The sequence below is a fragment of the Charadrius vociferus genome, unplaced genomic scaffold (genome assembly GCF_000708025.1).
Source record: "Charadrius vociferus isolate BGI_N301 unplaced genomic scaffold, ASM70802v2 scaffold311, whole genome shotgun sequence".
Lineage (NCBI taxonomy): Eukaryota > Metazoa > Chordata > Aves > Charadriiformes > Charadriidae > Charadrius > Charadrius vociferus.
The window spans coordinates 1,792,591-1,809,285 of NW_009646965.1; the positions used below are offsets into that span (position 1 = coordinate 1,792,591).

At 40.5% G+C, this 16,695-nt stretch overlaps 1 protein-coding gene across 1 annotated transcript in view; it reads right to left on the reverse strand.

Moving 5' to 3' along the window:
- The window catches only part of USP13 (ubiquitin specific peptidase 13 (isopeptidase T-3)), a 39,859-nt gene that overhangs the window by 2,327 nt on the left and 20,837 nt on the right, over window positions 1–16,695 (reverse strand). The window contains exons 9-19 of the mRNA XM_009895328.1: window positions 15,129–15,200; window positions 14,767–14,860; window positions 10,810–10,935; window positions 9,336–9,489; window positions 6,845–7,019; window positions 4,338–4,426; window positions 3,830–3,952; window positions 2,910–2,936; window positions 2,026–2,169; window positions 879–1,045; window positions 209–371 (exon numbers count right to left, since the gene is read on the reverse strand). Of these exons, the coding sequence (XP_009893630.1) occupies window positions 209–371; window positions 879–1,045; window positions 2,026–2,169; window positions 2,910–2,936; window positions 3,830–3,952; window positions 4,338–4,426; window positions 6,845–7,019; window positions 9,336–9,489; window positions 10,810–10,935; window positions 14,767–14,860; window positions 15,129–15,200 (1,334 nt within the window). The remainder of the gene's footprint in view (window positions 1–208; window positions 372–878; window positions 1,046–2,025; window positions 2,170–2,909; window positions 2,937–3,829; window positions 3,953–4,337; window positions 4,427–6,844; window positions 7,020–9,335; window positions 9,490–10,809; window positions 10,936–14,766; window positions 14,861–15,128; window positions 15,201–16,695) is intronic.

Below are 16,695 nucleotides of genomic sequence, written 5' to 3' on the forward strand. Positions count from 1 at the left end.
AAAGAGTCTGCTGACAAATACAGCCCACAGACCTTAGCAGCCCCACACAGTTGGACTCAGCCCCAGAAGCAAGATTGGAAGTATATTGCCTGGATCATGTCCAAAGCCCATGATAGCTACTTTCAAAACAGAAAGGAGCTCTACGAATGGTGCAGGTGTGATGCAACAACATGATAGCCAGTCAGTTCTAAGATGAAGGACAACTTACTTCCAGACCCATCTTTGATCCTGGGTCCCTCCGACCCTGTCTCTGCAAGGGTATTGGCATTAGCATTGTTCACCATATTCATCAAGTCCAAAGCAGGCTCACTTTCTTCCTCAAGTTCAGGGTGGCTGAAGATCCATTCCAGCGCACGCTCCAAATTATTGTTCTGTGAGTCAATCAAGCAAAAAAGCAGCCTTTAATACATACTCTAATATCATTGGTCTTTGAACAGAGTAAGGATCGTCTTCGACAGTACTTAAAACTTGTAAGATACATACTCTAACTCCATGGAAAATAGTATTCAACCAGCACTCTGCAGAAGCTTGACAGATGGAAAAAGAAATCCTCCCACAATTAATCCCCGCGGCCCCCAGGTCCTCATCCTGAAGATGCATAGTTTTAGGCATCCAGGTTGCTTCTCAACAGATGGTAAAAGAAGCTAAATTTTCCTCACTTTCCTCCACATTTTAACATTATGTGAAAAACTCAAACCACCTTCCCCACTCTAACCCAGCCAAGTCAAGCATCCCACACTTTGCCAGAATAGCTCTACGTGCATCATCCGCTAGCTGGATTTTTATACGCATGTTTCAAAGACATCTGAGCATGCACATGTACGAAGCACATAATATGAAATGAAACCCAAGTGCTACCAACAGCTCATGGAACTCACTGTTGCCTTCAGCGCTTGAATTGCTAGATTCCTTTGGAAGCCCATGGAAATGATAATTGCAACCATTTCTTCAGGAGGTTGGTTATCTAGCCCAACAGCTCCAAATGCAGCTGCTCCACTGGAAGCAACTTCTCCAAATGCAGGTATGACCAACGGCTCAGCAAAGTCTGGAACAAACATTCATAGTTCATTCTTTTGCTCCACTGAACTGAAAGGTCAACAACAAAGAAACAAACAACAAATAGGACCTCAAAAGCTGTCCTGAAATCAATGTAAGTTCATTTCATTGGCCCAGCTGGGACTTAGATGTGTGGAAAGCCTTAAAAACAACAAGCTGAACATGCACATTAAAAAATATCTAGGTGGACAAAATCATATTGAGCAGGCTGGAACAACTTGGCAAATCACGGAGCTGAAAGAACTGCAGGAAAGTAGCCAAGATTGGTATGGAAGGAACGATGACACCAGAATAGTAGACAACCCAGCTGATACACATATAGATGTAAAATGAACTGATTCCATAGCTGAAATAGGTCAGTTAAGCCCAAGTGAAACTCATTCCCCATTTACACAAGCAACACAAAAGCCCACAGTGAAGTGTGAACTCAACCAAATCTGGAGTTTCCTGGCAAGGGAATGCTCAGGTATACTCAATGCCAAATCATGGGTCCAAACTTTGCATGGATGAAACACAGGAAGTGGAGAACATCTAGTAGCCCTGTCCATCAGTAGATAGCCCAAGTTCTAAGTATGGCATGAATGCTCTAGCCTGAGCTAGAAAAAGCTGATATGGAAGAAGAGCATCCGGACCACAGGATTCTTTGTACTTACACTTGATCACAAGTCAGCTTCCCCTTTAGCACCTAGCCAAAGGGTGGAAAACAGAGAGCTGGCCCACACTGTCAGTGAGGACAGAAGAGTGTACTACTCATGTACGTTACGTTTGTTGTCTTCTTCTAGGCAGAGGATGCCACATAATGGTCAAGATCTGCATATCCCAGAAGCAACTTAGGAAAATTCACTCACACCTCCAGGTTTCCTGGGGTGGGGAAGGGGGCCATTGTCTCACTGTCACACATTACAGAATTTCTACTGACTGCCAAAATACACAACCAGTTAATTTAACTTACACCTTCCAATCACTGACCTGGTTCTTCCATGTGTGCAATGATCCAGTTGAAAGCAACTTCAGCACCCAGGTTGCCTGTATAGTACACAGCTTTCCGACACGCTTCCAAAGGGAAACCCATCTCTGCCAGTTGCATAACTGAAGACTCATCAATATCTAAAGCTACAAGAAGGTACCTTCTAAAACACAGAAGTCTAACTTCATCCATTGTATTGTATTTCTTATTGTTATTCATGGTGCCACATATTACAATGCCTATCTCCTGTGTTTGTTTTAGTACTGCAGTAAATCCACACCCATTAGAAAACAGGCTTGTACAAAGCGTTATAGTATTTGTTATGGATTACTGGTAATCTTTTGTCTCAGCAATCTACACAGATCCTTAAACCTTGATGAATTCCTACAGGATTTTACTTATTAAAAAAAAATAATATTATTATTAAAAAAGAAGTTAGGTGCTGAGCTTAGCTAGAGATGGCAGCCAAAAGCAATCACCTCTCTTAAAGGCAGGATCTTGCAGGTGAGACAAAAAACAGCTGCTGGATCTGGCAGCCTCCAGTTGAACTTCATCTCTGAATGACAGAGCCCAACAGCTTCAACTGAGATCAGAATCCAGAGGGAGCCAGGATCAAGCTGCTGTGACCCCCAGAACTGCAAGATCCTGCGGAGGAGCAAGAGATAAGAGGAGCAGTTCATATTCTGGCTATGCTGATGCTACTACAGACTCGTCCTGCACACATGTAAGTAAATGCTGAACAAGTACAAAAATCAGCTGTTATTTAGAAGCATGCAAGGCAATACTCCATGCATGTCCATGAGGACAGAGAAATCATTAGCTGAGCAAAAGCACAACCATTTTTTAAGCAGCAGAAATACCAGTCTCAGAAAAATGAGATACATACACTCCACAACATGGTTTGTCATACGACCTGAAAATTGAGAACGGAAAAAAACAGGGGAAAGGACTTAGATGAAGGGTAAATAGATTCATACGGTAAAAACAATTCCTTGTTTTTAAAGTCACAGAAATATTTGACGTCATACAGGCGGGACATATGTTCATCCTTACATCCCTGATGTTTTTGCCATGAACCAGACCAGGGATGTTTCTGCTGAGTAATTTCCCTAACTTAACTCAGAGCAAAGTGTCACTGGTACTATAAATCAGTAAGAAATACAGCTGACGGCTGACCTAAACCAACTTAAGCAAGAACTGATTTTGTTACAAATAAGGTACCATCATCCATGCATTTACACTCAAACTAGGTCAGTCCATTGAGCAAGAGGATAAAAAAAAAATAGGTCTTGGTAAGGAACCTACAGATAAGGGACAAAATTAAAACCTTTGAAGAACTGAATTTTGCCACAGCCTTTGCTCTGACACACAGTTTCAGATACTAGCTTCCTTTCACATGCATACAGCTTGATATTATGCCACCACTGCTATAAATATCCAAGCAAATGTGGCAATCATGTCATGACAGTAGTTGCATTACTGGTTTCCTGTGAAATACTGAGGCACCCAAACTTAAGTCATCTGGAGGAAATTGCAGCAACCTGTGTCTAAGGTCACACTATAGAAACATGATTTTACTTGCTATAAACCATTCCATTCTTCAGAGAAACCCAGGGAATGAGGAAGGAGGATATTCCAATATTCTTGTTTCTGAACTTTAGCGTAAAAGAAACAGTCTTCAATTACTGAAGCACAGAGCTGCTTTTTGTCCTTAGCTCCAAACAGTGAAGCTTAAGGAGAATCAGTATGTGCTAGAAGGACAAGGGAATACAGGAGAGAATCAAGAGAGAAGTATTCGGTAAATACCTTTTGGGTCATCAGGAATGATAATGGGAGGAGCAATGTCTGGAAGTTCCTCTTCTCCTGGCTGGAGACCCCTGGCCCGAAGGTGGTTGATATCTAGGAAATCTGGCATGTCTATAGAAACATCTACAAAAGCAGAGAAACAGGCCAAGCTTATGAATCCAGCAAAATGACCTTATGGTACAATCTACTCCGTCAGAGAGGGGACTCTGGTACTCAAGCTGCAAACACAACCAGAATTCTTCACCTGAAAATGGTCATTTGAGAAATTTGGAACATGAAAGCACAATTTAACTAGGAGGTCAGACTACATGAAACTGTATTTTAACTCCACACACATGATGTATTAATCATCATGTTTAATTTGTAATAAAAGAAAAGAAGATTCAATTAGGATCTTCACAGTGTAAATTTGAGACTCAAGCCAGGTCCTCATTATAGAACAAAGTGTGTGCACTTTATAGGTTATTTTGGATAAAATGAGAAAAAGGTAAATATAAAAGGCACATACCAAGTTTTTTGGGTATCCAGTCAAGGCCAAAGGTGAATTTCTTTATCTGCACCACTAAGTACTCCGGAAATGAAGCAAAACGAGAAGTCCTGGGAAGCACAAGAAATACAATTCAGTGAAATAAGGCAACAAAATCACAAGCAGCACAGATTTCAGCACCTCGTCCACACTGAGATGAATAACTTTAGCCCTGAGTGAGATGAATAGTGATGGATTTTACAAACATAAATTTCACAAAAACGTTTCCAAGTACAGTGGAGACATGTGGTAGTAGTTTCTATGCATTCATATCCTGAATAGCAGCCCAAACCCTTGCAGACAATTCAGCTTGTAGGAAAATTAGAGGAAACAACTACAAGTAACATTGAACTCACTTACTCAAGTTGTTCTGAAGTTGAATGTCAGGAAATAAATTTTGAATGACATATTGGCTAGAACATCAGGGCATGGGCTTAAAACACAGCTCGGACAGAATGGAGTAACAATTAAATCTGCATTTTTTTCATTCCCTTTCTAGTAACAGTAGCATTGCCCATGAGGTATCAGTCCACCTATAAAGCATTTCATTAAGCAAAGATAAAAGAGCTGTCATTTGTTGTTTTTCACATGAAAGTGCTATAAAAAACACCAACATGCTATTCTTATTAAGCTACTATGATCGTTATTAAAATAGGGGATGACTCTTGAGTTTAAGGGGATCCCTGATATTTGCCCACTTAGTGAAGAGAAAAAGTTTAATCTTGAACACAATGTAACATTATATGTACCGCCATTCTCATTCTCTATGCTCCCATTTTTCCCCACATTTAATCTCCTGCATCCTTCCCTTTATCTTCCATTCACACATACCATCCTTTCTTCTAATTCACCTACCTCTATGTAAAGTATAGTAAATGCATAAATATAAGGCCTTCCTACCATACTATAAATAACTACTTTCTAAATTCTTGTTAGCATTTACAATTTTATTAACTTTATCATCTGCAGCACAAAACTTTTGAATTTTAAATAGCAAATTATTCTTCATCTTTCAATGCTTTTAAAGGCCTAATGAAGAACAGCTAAATTACAAATCAACCCTAGATCTATTTGTAGACTAGAATGTTCTTCCAGCATGTTCACAGTTAATAAAACAAACCTTTAGATTTCTGCTACATTTTTCTCCACCGTGTGCACTTGTCTCCCAATTTTCAATACGTCAGTGAAACTATGCTAGATCAGCAATGAGTCATTGATACATTAAGTGATGTAAAAATAGAAGGTACCTAGCCACAGTAAACCAGTTGCAGAGCCAGATTTTCAACCACTCCTTGCTGCTGACATAGAAATGGAACTGAATAAGAGACTAACTCTTGTTCTCAGCAAGAAATACTGTCCTGAAAATTGCACTGATCTCTGTCTGCTGTCTTATTTCTTAATGCTTTTTTAAGACCAAGATGTTCTTTTATCTACCTGACTATAAACACCCAAGATTCCTTCTTTTATAAAAGGTTCCTTCTTTTATATGTCCATCTTGTACGACGGCCCGACATAAGTGACACCAAATTTAACAGACACAACCAAACACTGTAGCATACAAAGATTATGGGTTGAAATCCAAACACAAACAATAAATTACATAAAACATAATAACATGTGGAGAAGAGAAGGCTCTGGCGAGACCTTACTGCAGCCTTGCAGTACCTAAAGGGGGCCTACAGGAGAGCTGGGGAAGGACTTTTTACTAGGACATGTAGTGATAGGACAAGGAGGAATGGCTTTAAACTGGAAAAAGGCAGATTTACATTAAACATTAGGAAGAAATTTTTCACACTTGAGTGTGGTAAGGCACTGGAACAGGTTGCCCAGAGAAGTTGTTGAGGCCCCATCCCTGGACGTGGCTTTGGGCAACCTGGTCTAGTGGGAGGTGCCCCTGCCCATGGCAGGGGGGTTGGAACTTGATGATATTCAAGGTCCCTTCCGACCTAAACCATTCTATGATAACAAAAAAGTTTTCAGCATAGCACTTCACAAATGCAAAAATTTCCATCCATCTAAAGAACTTTCTAACAAGAAACACAACCTTCATTTGCTTCACCCTGTTTTGTTGCCATACAATGCTCTTCAGCATTTTTAGTCAAAAGAAGACTTCAAGAGACTAAGCCCAGAAATCCAGACTGTATCTCCTACCACACAATACAGAGCTCCATCACTAGTTGATACATAGGATCTGATTTTAAGATATGGGCAGACAATTAAGCTACAAGCACCTAAAGTTCAAGCTCTTAACAACGAGACCCCATCACCCCTTGAAGTCTGACGGTTGAGAACACTTTATTTCCTGCTCAATTGGTCATTACAACTCTTGTCAGGCTTCATCTGCACATTACATTTATGAGCCCCAACACCAATACGTCGCCAAAGCCCACTATGCCTTTGTCTATTTCTCTCTGCATAGTGTCCAGGTAGCAAAATAAGCACAGAGCACTAGCACATCAGTGTTTAATAGGAGCCAGACACACACTTACTTAACTCCTGCAGATTTTGCTTGAAGGGCACTGCTCCAGAAATCCTCTACGTTACTCGGTTCAGAAAAGGCCTGCAGACATGCACTAAATGGGATCTTGGCACGGACAAGCTCTGGTGGAGGTCTCCTTGCAGCTTCTGCTTCTCGCCTCTTCAATTCATAGGCAATTAATTCATCTGAGAAATGTACATGACACTAAAAGCTAAATGGAGATTGTCATGGTTATGATGTCCCTTACCACTCCTATTTTTGCAAGTTTTAGAAATGCAAAAATCTACTTATTAGTAAAACTTTTACATGGTCTAACTAGACAACAAGCCCTTTTGCCTGCATTAGGGTTAGGAGCTACACTTATAACCACATCTCTTTTTTTGAAGGTTTCCGTTCATGGTGAAAACACAGAACTGGAAATAGTGGGCAACAGGCCATTAAAACCTTGCTGTGACAGCCAGAATCCTTCATTAATAGTAACACCACTTTATCAGCTCAATCTGACTTGAAAAATTATTGCTGTCTATCTGTATCATCTGACTTTCTAGACAGGATTATGAATGATCTAGAAAAAGTCCTGACAATGGGAAGTTGAGCAGCACCATATGGTAAATTCATAAACTAATATACCTCCTCAGCCATTACCTAGAAATAACATGTTCTTTTATAAGCAACAGAATCATCACTGAAACTGATCAACAAAGAATGTGAAGTTCTCCAAAACTTAAATTTTCAAATCAAATGGTATTTTTAAAATATATCATCCAGTTCAAGGAATTGTGGGCTAGCTGACATGCAGTACGTGGAATTCTGTCTTATGCTATTTCAAAGGACCTGATCAAATAATCAGAATAGTTCCTTCTGGCTTTAAAATATCTTAAGTTCTGATATTATGAAGGAAACCAGAGGCACACGCCTCTTCTACTGTTCTTGTGATGTCCCCTTCACTTCTACCTCAAGCATCCATTTATTTAGCTCAAGCATGTATTAGCAGGACTATGGAAGTGATCACCACCTCAAATATTGTGTTCAGTTTTGGGACCCTCACTATAAGACAGACATAGAGGTGCTGGAACGTGTCCAGAGAAGAGCAACAAAGCTGGTGAGGGGTCTGGAGAATAAGTCTTATGAGGAGTGGCTGAGGGAACTGGGGCTGTTCAGCCTGGAGAAAAGGAGGCTGAGGGGAGACTTTATTGCTCTCTACAACTACCTGAAAGGAGGTTGTAGGGAGGTGGGGGTTGGTCTCTTCTCCCATGTAAAAAGCAACAGGACAAGAGGAAACAGCCTCAAGTTGCACCAGGGGAGGTTGAAGATGGATACTAGGAAAAATTTGTTGACTGAAAGGGTCTTCAAGCACTGGAATAGGCTGCTGGTTGAATTACCATCCCTGGAGGTAGTTAAAAGACATGTGAACGTGGTGCTGAGGGACATGGTTTAGTGGTGGACTTGGCATTGTTAGGTTTACAGTTGGACTCTTATGATCTTAAAGGTCTTTTCTGACCAAAATAATTCCATGATTTATTGTCTTAGCCTGCAAAACCCTTCACAACCAATTGCAGGGACAACCAAGATTTGTCAGTATCTCCCTCCTGCTTCTAAGTCTTCTATGCTCCTCAGCCATTTTCATCTTTAAAAACAAGTATGCTTTCTCAGGCAGCTAACAGGCATGAAAATGTCGTTCCTGTATATTAAATCAATGTTTACCACTTCATCTTCCTCCTCTCCTCGAGCCCAGGATATCCAAATTGTGTATTCTAGCTTTATAGATGATAAACTATCTTAAAACCCTATTCTCTGTTATCACATTGGATCTTGTAATCTGCCGTTAATGAACACAAAGGAGATTTGGGTTTTTTTTCAATTTTTTTTTTTTATTTTGTGTGTGTGTGTGTGTGTGCGCGTGTTAGTTTTCACAAGATATTCATTAGCTAGTACGTTCAGTTCCTTTTTTAGGATTAAGAAGCTTTTATATACTGGTTCACTGTCCAGGACAAGGGAAATCCAATGCTAATGAGGATCTTTGGGCACACACATGCTCACACATGCGCATAAAACAAAGGTAAATAAATTGTACTACAAGTGATGTGGCACATCCCTGGGTCAAACCCAGGTTAAGGTTTTAAATCACAAATCTCTGACATCTTTATCAGACAAAACTGCTACCATTCTTTGTGATACATTCCTCAGTGGTGAAACTTAATGGTGGTCCCATGGTCTGAGAAGAAATCTGTCTGAAAACTTGCCAAGAGTATCCAGGTAGATTCCTTCTTCCCTAAAAATATAATCAGGGATGGTAAAGCCACGAACTGATGCGTGTTTAAAATCTCCTTTAAAGAAAACCAAAACAAGTAGCTTTCCCCTGATCAGTTAATTGGTTTGATTTGCCACATGGCCTTGAACCATTCTGTCCGTACAAAGAGACCACATGAGGGCGAGGAACTTCATTCCCTCATGGCTGAGAGAGTCACCAGGGCAGTCAATGGCCCAGTTTCTTTCTTTACCTTTGTTTGTTGCTGCCTCCATGGCAACAGGTAACTGCATGATATAGTCCACCCTCTCTGTGTATCGGACCTTTCTGGACTGGCAGCATTGCGTTCGTTCTTCCACCAAGAACCGGAAAACATCACTAGGGTTTTCTGAACCTACAGGGTTTCTCTGAAAGGAGTATTAGATGCAAGCATTTAAGTGTCAATCATTAAAATGACCAGAGAATCCAAAGGCTGCTGGTTGTTTTATGGCAAGCACAAAGACACCAATCTTGCACCCAGATCTGACAGCTCAGCTTGCATTTTATTGCATGCGGAACTCTTGCACCCATAGAGAATCCCACTGAAGTCCACAGTGTCTGCATACATAGCAGTATCTTTCTACACATAGTAGCTTACAGAGTGTGTACCTAATGAATCTGACTGAGTCAAGGGGAACATAAGAAGGTAGGAAGGTGGCAGGCTAAAATAAAGATAGAAAGCTCAGGTAAATAACACAGAGCATCCTTTCAGCAAATAGAATCGCTCCTACCACTCAATCTGCACTGAAACAGAACAAGCAACTTTTAGCTCATTATCCAGATGGGAATGTCATACAAATAACATACCTCCTCTTTATTGTTAATGTCTGTTATCAGGCAAAAAAACAGAAAAATGTCTTCAAACCACCCTATAATCAGTACATGCATTTTGGGGCGTGGAACATTATGCATGCAAATGTGAATACCTTCATCTAGACTGTAATACATGAATAAACACCCTGGATTCTTGGGGAAAATGGGTAAAAGAGGGAGGAAGGATGGAAAAGAAAGAAATGCTTTAAATGAAAACTGCAGGTATTGGTAAATTTCCTTTTCAGAAAGCCAGCATTAAAATTCACAGTACTGATTCTTTTACACACAGCATTGAGCTGGAGCTCAAGTGGAACTAACATTTTATACAGAAATATTCAACTGGCAAATAGACACTTTGCTTTCAGCAGGGGAGTCCTTCCTCCCATAATGATTCAATGACGTACAGCTGGGATTTGTAAAAGAACTGGACATGGTAATTAGTTTGCTCCCAACGATGATATAAAATTGGAATAATAATAATAATAATCATAATAGCCAATTCATTAATATTCCAAGACTTCAATATGGTAAACAAATGGATAGCATGTAATCATAAACAGCCATTTAAAATGACAGTCGCATATGTTTATAAATCTTATAGCCTGTACAGTGATGCTTGACCTCCCCATATCTCTTGCAGTTGTTATCAGCAGCACTGGACCTGTGTGTGGTTATGCAAGAGTCTGAAGTAAAGAGAAGGGAGAATTAAAGAAACACAGGTTTCTAAACCAAAATACATTTAAATTAGTGCCCTTTTCTACATATCCAAGACTAAAAAGAGTTGTTACACTCAGATGACAGCCACTCAGATAACAGCCCTGCCCTCATTGTCTAATATAACCAGGAAAAAGAAGCAGTAATTCAGATTTTCTCACCTCTACTAGATTTATAAGATGTAGGAAAAATTCCTGTGCGTCTTGTTGTCTATTAGAGGAATATTCTGGGTGGCTTTTACTTATAAAAGCCTTAAACATTCGGGGAGATATTCCATTGTGTTGAGGCTAAATAAAAGAAAGAAAAACCTTTTAAATAAGGATTTTTACTCATTCCTGGACCAAATAACCCAGAGTCACTCCACTAGATCTATCTATGGCCCATTTCTGTCACTAGAGAAAAGATAATTTCAGTTTCATCTGTTTTTCCATTGTAATAAAAATTGAAAGGGTCCTGAAACATTTTGAGGGGGTTTTAGAATACATTTTATGACATAGTTCCTACAGCGTTCACTCAATCTGAATTTTCTATGGCATTTGCAAGTTAAAAGAGATTACTGAAGGTTTGCAAAAGGTTAGTTGTTTTCAGAAAGGCTAAAAGCCTATACTGTTTTCTAACATTTGACATTCCTTTCAGATCCCCGTTCCACCTAAAAGTATGTGGGCATTGAAGCACTTTGGTGTATCAGCTCGCAGCTTTATTCAGGACAAAACCTTTCCACAGATCTCTACAGAATCAAGCAGAAAACAACAAATGTGCGCAGCATGCATTCCCAGATGGGTTGTTAAGAACAGACATGAATTTGCAATTTGCAGGTGTTGGTCATGTTGAAGGACTGCAACATACTGCCTTTAGCCATTCAGTTACATCAGGAGGAAACTACCCCAAATCAGAAAGTCTCAAGCTTCCAAGAGAGATCTAGTTTTGACTCTCCCACCCTCCATACCACTTCAAGAAGCCTCCCCAACCACCCCAAATTGCATCCTCAAGACACTAGCTATTATCCCTTTTAAATAACACTTTTGAAAGGGTCAGAATCTTTTACTCAGATTTGCCCTCATCCTCCATGAGACCAAATAATTTTCAAGACAATCCAAGCAAAAGTGTAGCCTTTATGATACGTCAGAGGCTATTAAGTCCTCAGCCAATGTCATTCTTTACCACAGTTGCACTATCATAGCAATATAAAAATAGAAAAAGCAGCATGAAATGGAAGGCATGCAAAACACACACTAAAAGAGCAAAATTTTGTTCTTGGTTTCACCAAGGTAAGGTATTCCTAAAGCCACTGAAATCAGTAGCAGATTCTCCATTTTAATGCTTTTTCAATTTCTGGCAGTACACCAGCAACCACATTAGGCTAAGATGTTCTTTAAAGGCTCTCATAAAGAGACAGAGTCTCAGTATTGCTTGAACAAAGAGATATTCTAAGGATTTCTGAATCTTGGGTTATATATCACTTCGGTGTCCTCAGCTGCCTTTCATCAAAGCCAGGACTGGGGAGACAAATGCATAAGCCAGCTCAAATTACTATATACCAGGCTGCTTTCTATGTCAGAAGCAAGAATATGGCAAGGTGGCACATTTGCCCTGATGTATAATGCAACGAGTTTGGAATTGAGCCTTCTTTCCACCTATGCACTTTTTACTCAGCCATTTCAGCAAGAAGAGAAACATGCCATGTATGACAGTCTATAGAAGAGGATTGGATCTTGCCCTCTAAACCCTTTCCACCTCAAAGTCAAGAAAAATAACAAGAAATAGCAAAGCTCTAAACAGAAAATCAAGTCCTAGCTGATGACCCTTTGGCCTTTCAGCCTGTTTTTAATGTTAAAGTGAGTCCAAGAAAACTGCTGCCATTTCCAGACTAAACTCCTGTGGTGAAAAATTTTAGCTCCACAGTACGATGAGTATTTATAGAATACCTAGCATACTTTCCCCATCAACAGTTGCAAAACAGTTTTGCTAAATATAGACCGTGCTGGACCACTGCAGATCTCATAGGAATGCTTCTACAGGCAACAACTCCCCAACCCTTGGATGAATTCCAAAGACCCAGAAAGCTAGATAACTTCTTTGCATGTAGGAGTGGAGGAAAAAAAAAAGTAAAAGAATAAAAATAAAATGAGGAATTAATTCTATAGACACAAAGCAGAAGCACTTGGAAATGCTGAAGGCCTAAAATTCTAGGCAATTATATTTATTATGTCAGTAGAACTCTCTGGATGACAAAATACTGTCTGTATGTATACCAGTATTACTGGGGGGATGAAAGACACCAAAGTACCCCCAAACCAACAAAACAGATTTGTATGCCCAGAGTGAGTGAATGGAGAAAATATCTATTCTTTATTTTTTCCCTAAATAAATCTACAATACAACAAAGAACAAAAGCATTGAATGCTGTTTCAAAACCTAATACATGCTATGAATTGCTTGATAAGAAAGTCACATGATGGATGCAGACAAGGGAAGAGCTACAGATGTCATCTATCTGGATTTCTCTAATGCCTTTGACATGGGCACCCACAGCATCCTGCTCTCTATATTGGAGAGTTATGAATTTGATGGGTGGACTGTTGGGTGGATGAGGGATTGGTTGGATGGTTGCATTCAGAGGGCAGTGGTCAATAGCTCAATGTCCAGATGGAGATCAGTGACAAGTTGTGCCCCTCAGGGGTCCATACGGGGACCAGCACGGTTCAATATCTTCATCAATGACATAGACAGTGGGATCGAGTGCACCCTCAGCAAGTTTGCGGATGACACCAAGCTGAGTGGTGCAGTTGACACACCTGAGGAATGGGATGCCATCCAGAGGGACCTGGACAAGCTCAATAACTGTGCCCATGTGAACCTCACGAGATTCAACAAGGCCAAGTGCAGGGTCCTGTATCAATACAAACTGAGGGATGAAGGGATTGAGAGCCGCCCTGCTGAGAAGGACTTGGGGGTACTGGTGGATGAAAAGCTGGATATGATCTGACAATGATTCTATGACTCAATGTGTGCTTGCAGCCCAGAAAGCCAACTGCATGCTGGGCTGCATCAAAAGAAGCGTGGCCAGCAGGTCGAGGGAGGTGATTCTTCCCCTCTACTCTGCTCTCCTGAGACCCCACCTGGAGTACTGCATCCAGCTCTGGAGCCGTCAGCAGAGGAAAGATAGGGACCTATGGGAGGTGGTCCAGAGGAGTGCCACAAAAATGATCAGAGGGATGGAACACCTCTCCTATGAGCACAGGCTGAGAGGGTTCGGGCTGTTCAGCCTGGAGAAGAGAAGGCTCCAGGGAGACCTTATAGCAGCCTTCCAGTACCTAAAGGGGGCCTACAGGAGAGCTGGGGACAAACTTTTTAGTAGGGCCTGTTGTGATAGGACAAGGGGTAATGGCTTTAAACTAAAAGAGGGAAGATTTAGACTAGATATAAGGAAGACTTTTTTTACAATGAGGGTGGTAAAGCACCAGAACAGGCTGCCCAGAGAGGTGGTAGACGTGCCATTCGTGGAAACATTCAAGGTCAGGTTGATATGGGGCTCTGAGCAACCTGATCTAGTTAAAGATGTCCCTGTTCATTATAGGGAGGTTTGGACTGTTTGACCTTTAAAGTTCCCTTCCAGCTCAAACTATTGTATGGCTCTGCATGGCCCCTCCTTCATCTACATGAAAGCCTCCAGCACCACTTAATCTTGCATTTCCTAGACCTCATTTCTCCTGAAATCAGGTGGTATATTGTCAGATACTTCCCGGAAAGAACTCTTCAGCTCTTCATACTTCTTTCTGACGTTTAAAGAGGGTTTAGAAGTTTGCTTCCAAATACTCAGACTCTAGATAACTTTCTTTTGGTTCCTCAGAGAAGATAAATGTAAGTTGCAAGTTCTATGAACTTTTGCACTCATCACTGGAGCAGCAGAATATTTTTTTAGCAGAACCAACGGTTGTTTTAATGCTTTGCACAAATAACCCCTGACTAATATATTCCTGACTAGAATCCTGCACATTCCACCTTGCTAAGCATCCCATGCTGGATCCACACATGTTCTTCAATGCCCGGCACCTGTTCCCTTTTCTCAGGATATCACTTTTACCTAGTTACCAGGCTGCACAAACTCAGTCAAATACCTTGTGTTCTTCTTTCATCACCTGCTCAATAAGCTCAGATTTCATGGGTGGCTTAGAGTACTGGCCTGAAAGGAGGCCATGTCCCAGTTTAGCCCTGTAGGGAAGAAAGTGGCGGGGTGGAAACAAACGTGAGAAAAACAGAAAAGAGGAGAAGATTTTTATTCCAAGCAAAAAAAGAAGTTTACTGCCTTTGACGCCCTGATGAAACATGATTACCTCCAATTAAGTGGGCAAATCTTCCCATTCCACCTTGTGCCTTATCTCCCTCTCAAGCCCATGCAGAGGTATTCTTTTGCCCTTCCATTATATTATTTAGATTCTATTTAACTTGACCAAGTAAACCATTGAGAAGTGTCACTTACATCTGAGTGTTGAAATCTTGTGTTGGATCATGAGGAGAGTAGTCAAATATTCGTGGAAGGTTTCCCACATACCTGGGCAACAAGAACAAAGCAGAAACATTTAAGTATCACAGCTAGATTTACTCAAGAATATCCTCAGCCCTCAGCAGTAATACATCAGCAGGCTTCCTCTGTGCTAATAAGTCAAATTCTGCATCACAGCAACAACTTAATCTATCCCTGGTGATTGCTTCTACCATAAAAAAAAATAATAGTAAAGAAATCAGGAAATGGACATTTAAGTTTTGCTTAGAAGCTTCTAGCTATGAAGGATATGGCGGTGTTGTTCATCTAGAACTTAAATTCTAAGCCTTGATCTTGAAATAGCTGCAGGGCAGTGTTGCCCAAAACCATACAGCTGGGCTGAAAACCAATGTACTTTCTACTCCTAACCAGCACCATCAAATTCCAAACTTGTATCAGGACCAAAACACATAAAAAGAACATTTCTGTTGAGTTTCTTCAGAGAAGCAAAGGCTAACTCCTGACAATAAACACTGAGGTATACATTGTTCTAGCCAGTTTGTTGGAAAGTGAAGCATTTAGTAGCACTCTATCTGAGCATTGCTTCCCTTGAGCACAAGAAAAACAAGCTAGGTAGGTACGGCCATGTTAAAAGAACACATCTAATTTCTGCCTGGTCCCTCTTTCATCAAAGATCTCCACTGCTTTGTTGATACTAAGTGGTCCAGGTAACTCCAAGGACCACACTGGGGAAAGCAACCTCTTTTAGTAAAGTCCATTTTGATATTTTTCAGACATAAAGGTAGAAAAGCTGGCACCTAATGAATCTACAGACTGTACTCCATATGGTTAACAAAGTAAACAAACACAAGTTTTCTCCCTCTTCTTCTCCAGAAGGCAACTGCTACATGAAAACCTGGGAGGCTTTCCAAAATCTAAAAGCCTTACTTCCAGCACGCACACTACTAGTGCTGAGGAATGAAAGAGCACTCTGAATTTTACTGCAAACCATAGACTGTCCTTTATAAAAAGGCTTCTCTCCTTGGAGTCATGTGTTCATTTTTGATCAGTCAGGAATATTTCATATTCTTCTGTTATGCTTTTGTCCTTTTACTGTCTTAATTATTCAGTGGAAGAATACACTCACGCTACACTTCTCATAACATGAGATTTTTTTAAATAAGAATGTTAATTAAAAAAATGCCACTGCTGATTTTTCCTCTTCTTAGCTAGGCCTGCATGCAAAAGGTGCATTGCTTTTCACTAGCATGGATCAATATTAACACGTTTGTGCTGGTACAATACACTGGAGCAACGGAATGATTCCTGCAGCCATATGAAGGCATGGGCCAGTACAAAAAAACGTAATGCGATACTGATAATACTGACACAGAGATATGTATGTATGTATATAAAAAGCAGAGACAGAGCAATCAAGTTTACAAGGTGGCATATGATTTCCCACCACTGAAACTAAGTAAGTTCTGATTTCAAAGGCAGATTGGGTTTTGTGTTCCAACCTTTTCCAGAACAGAACAATACAATCACTAAATCCTCTATGCAG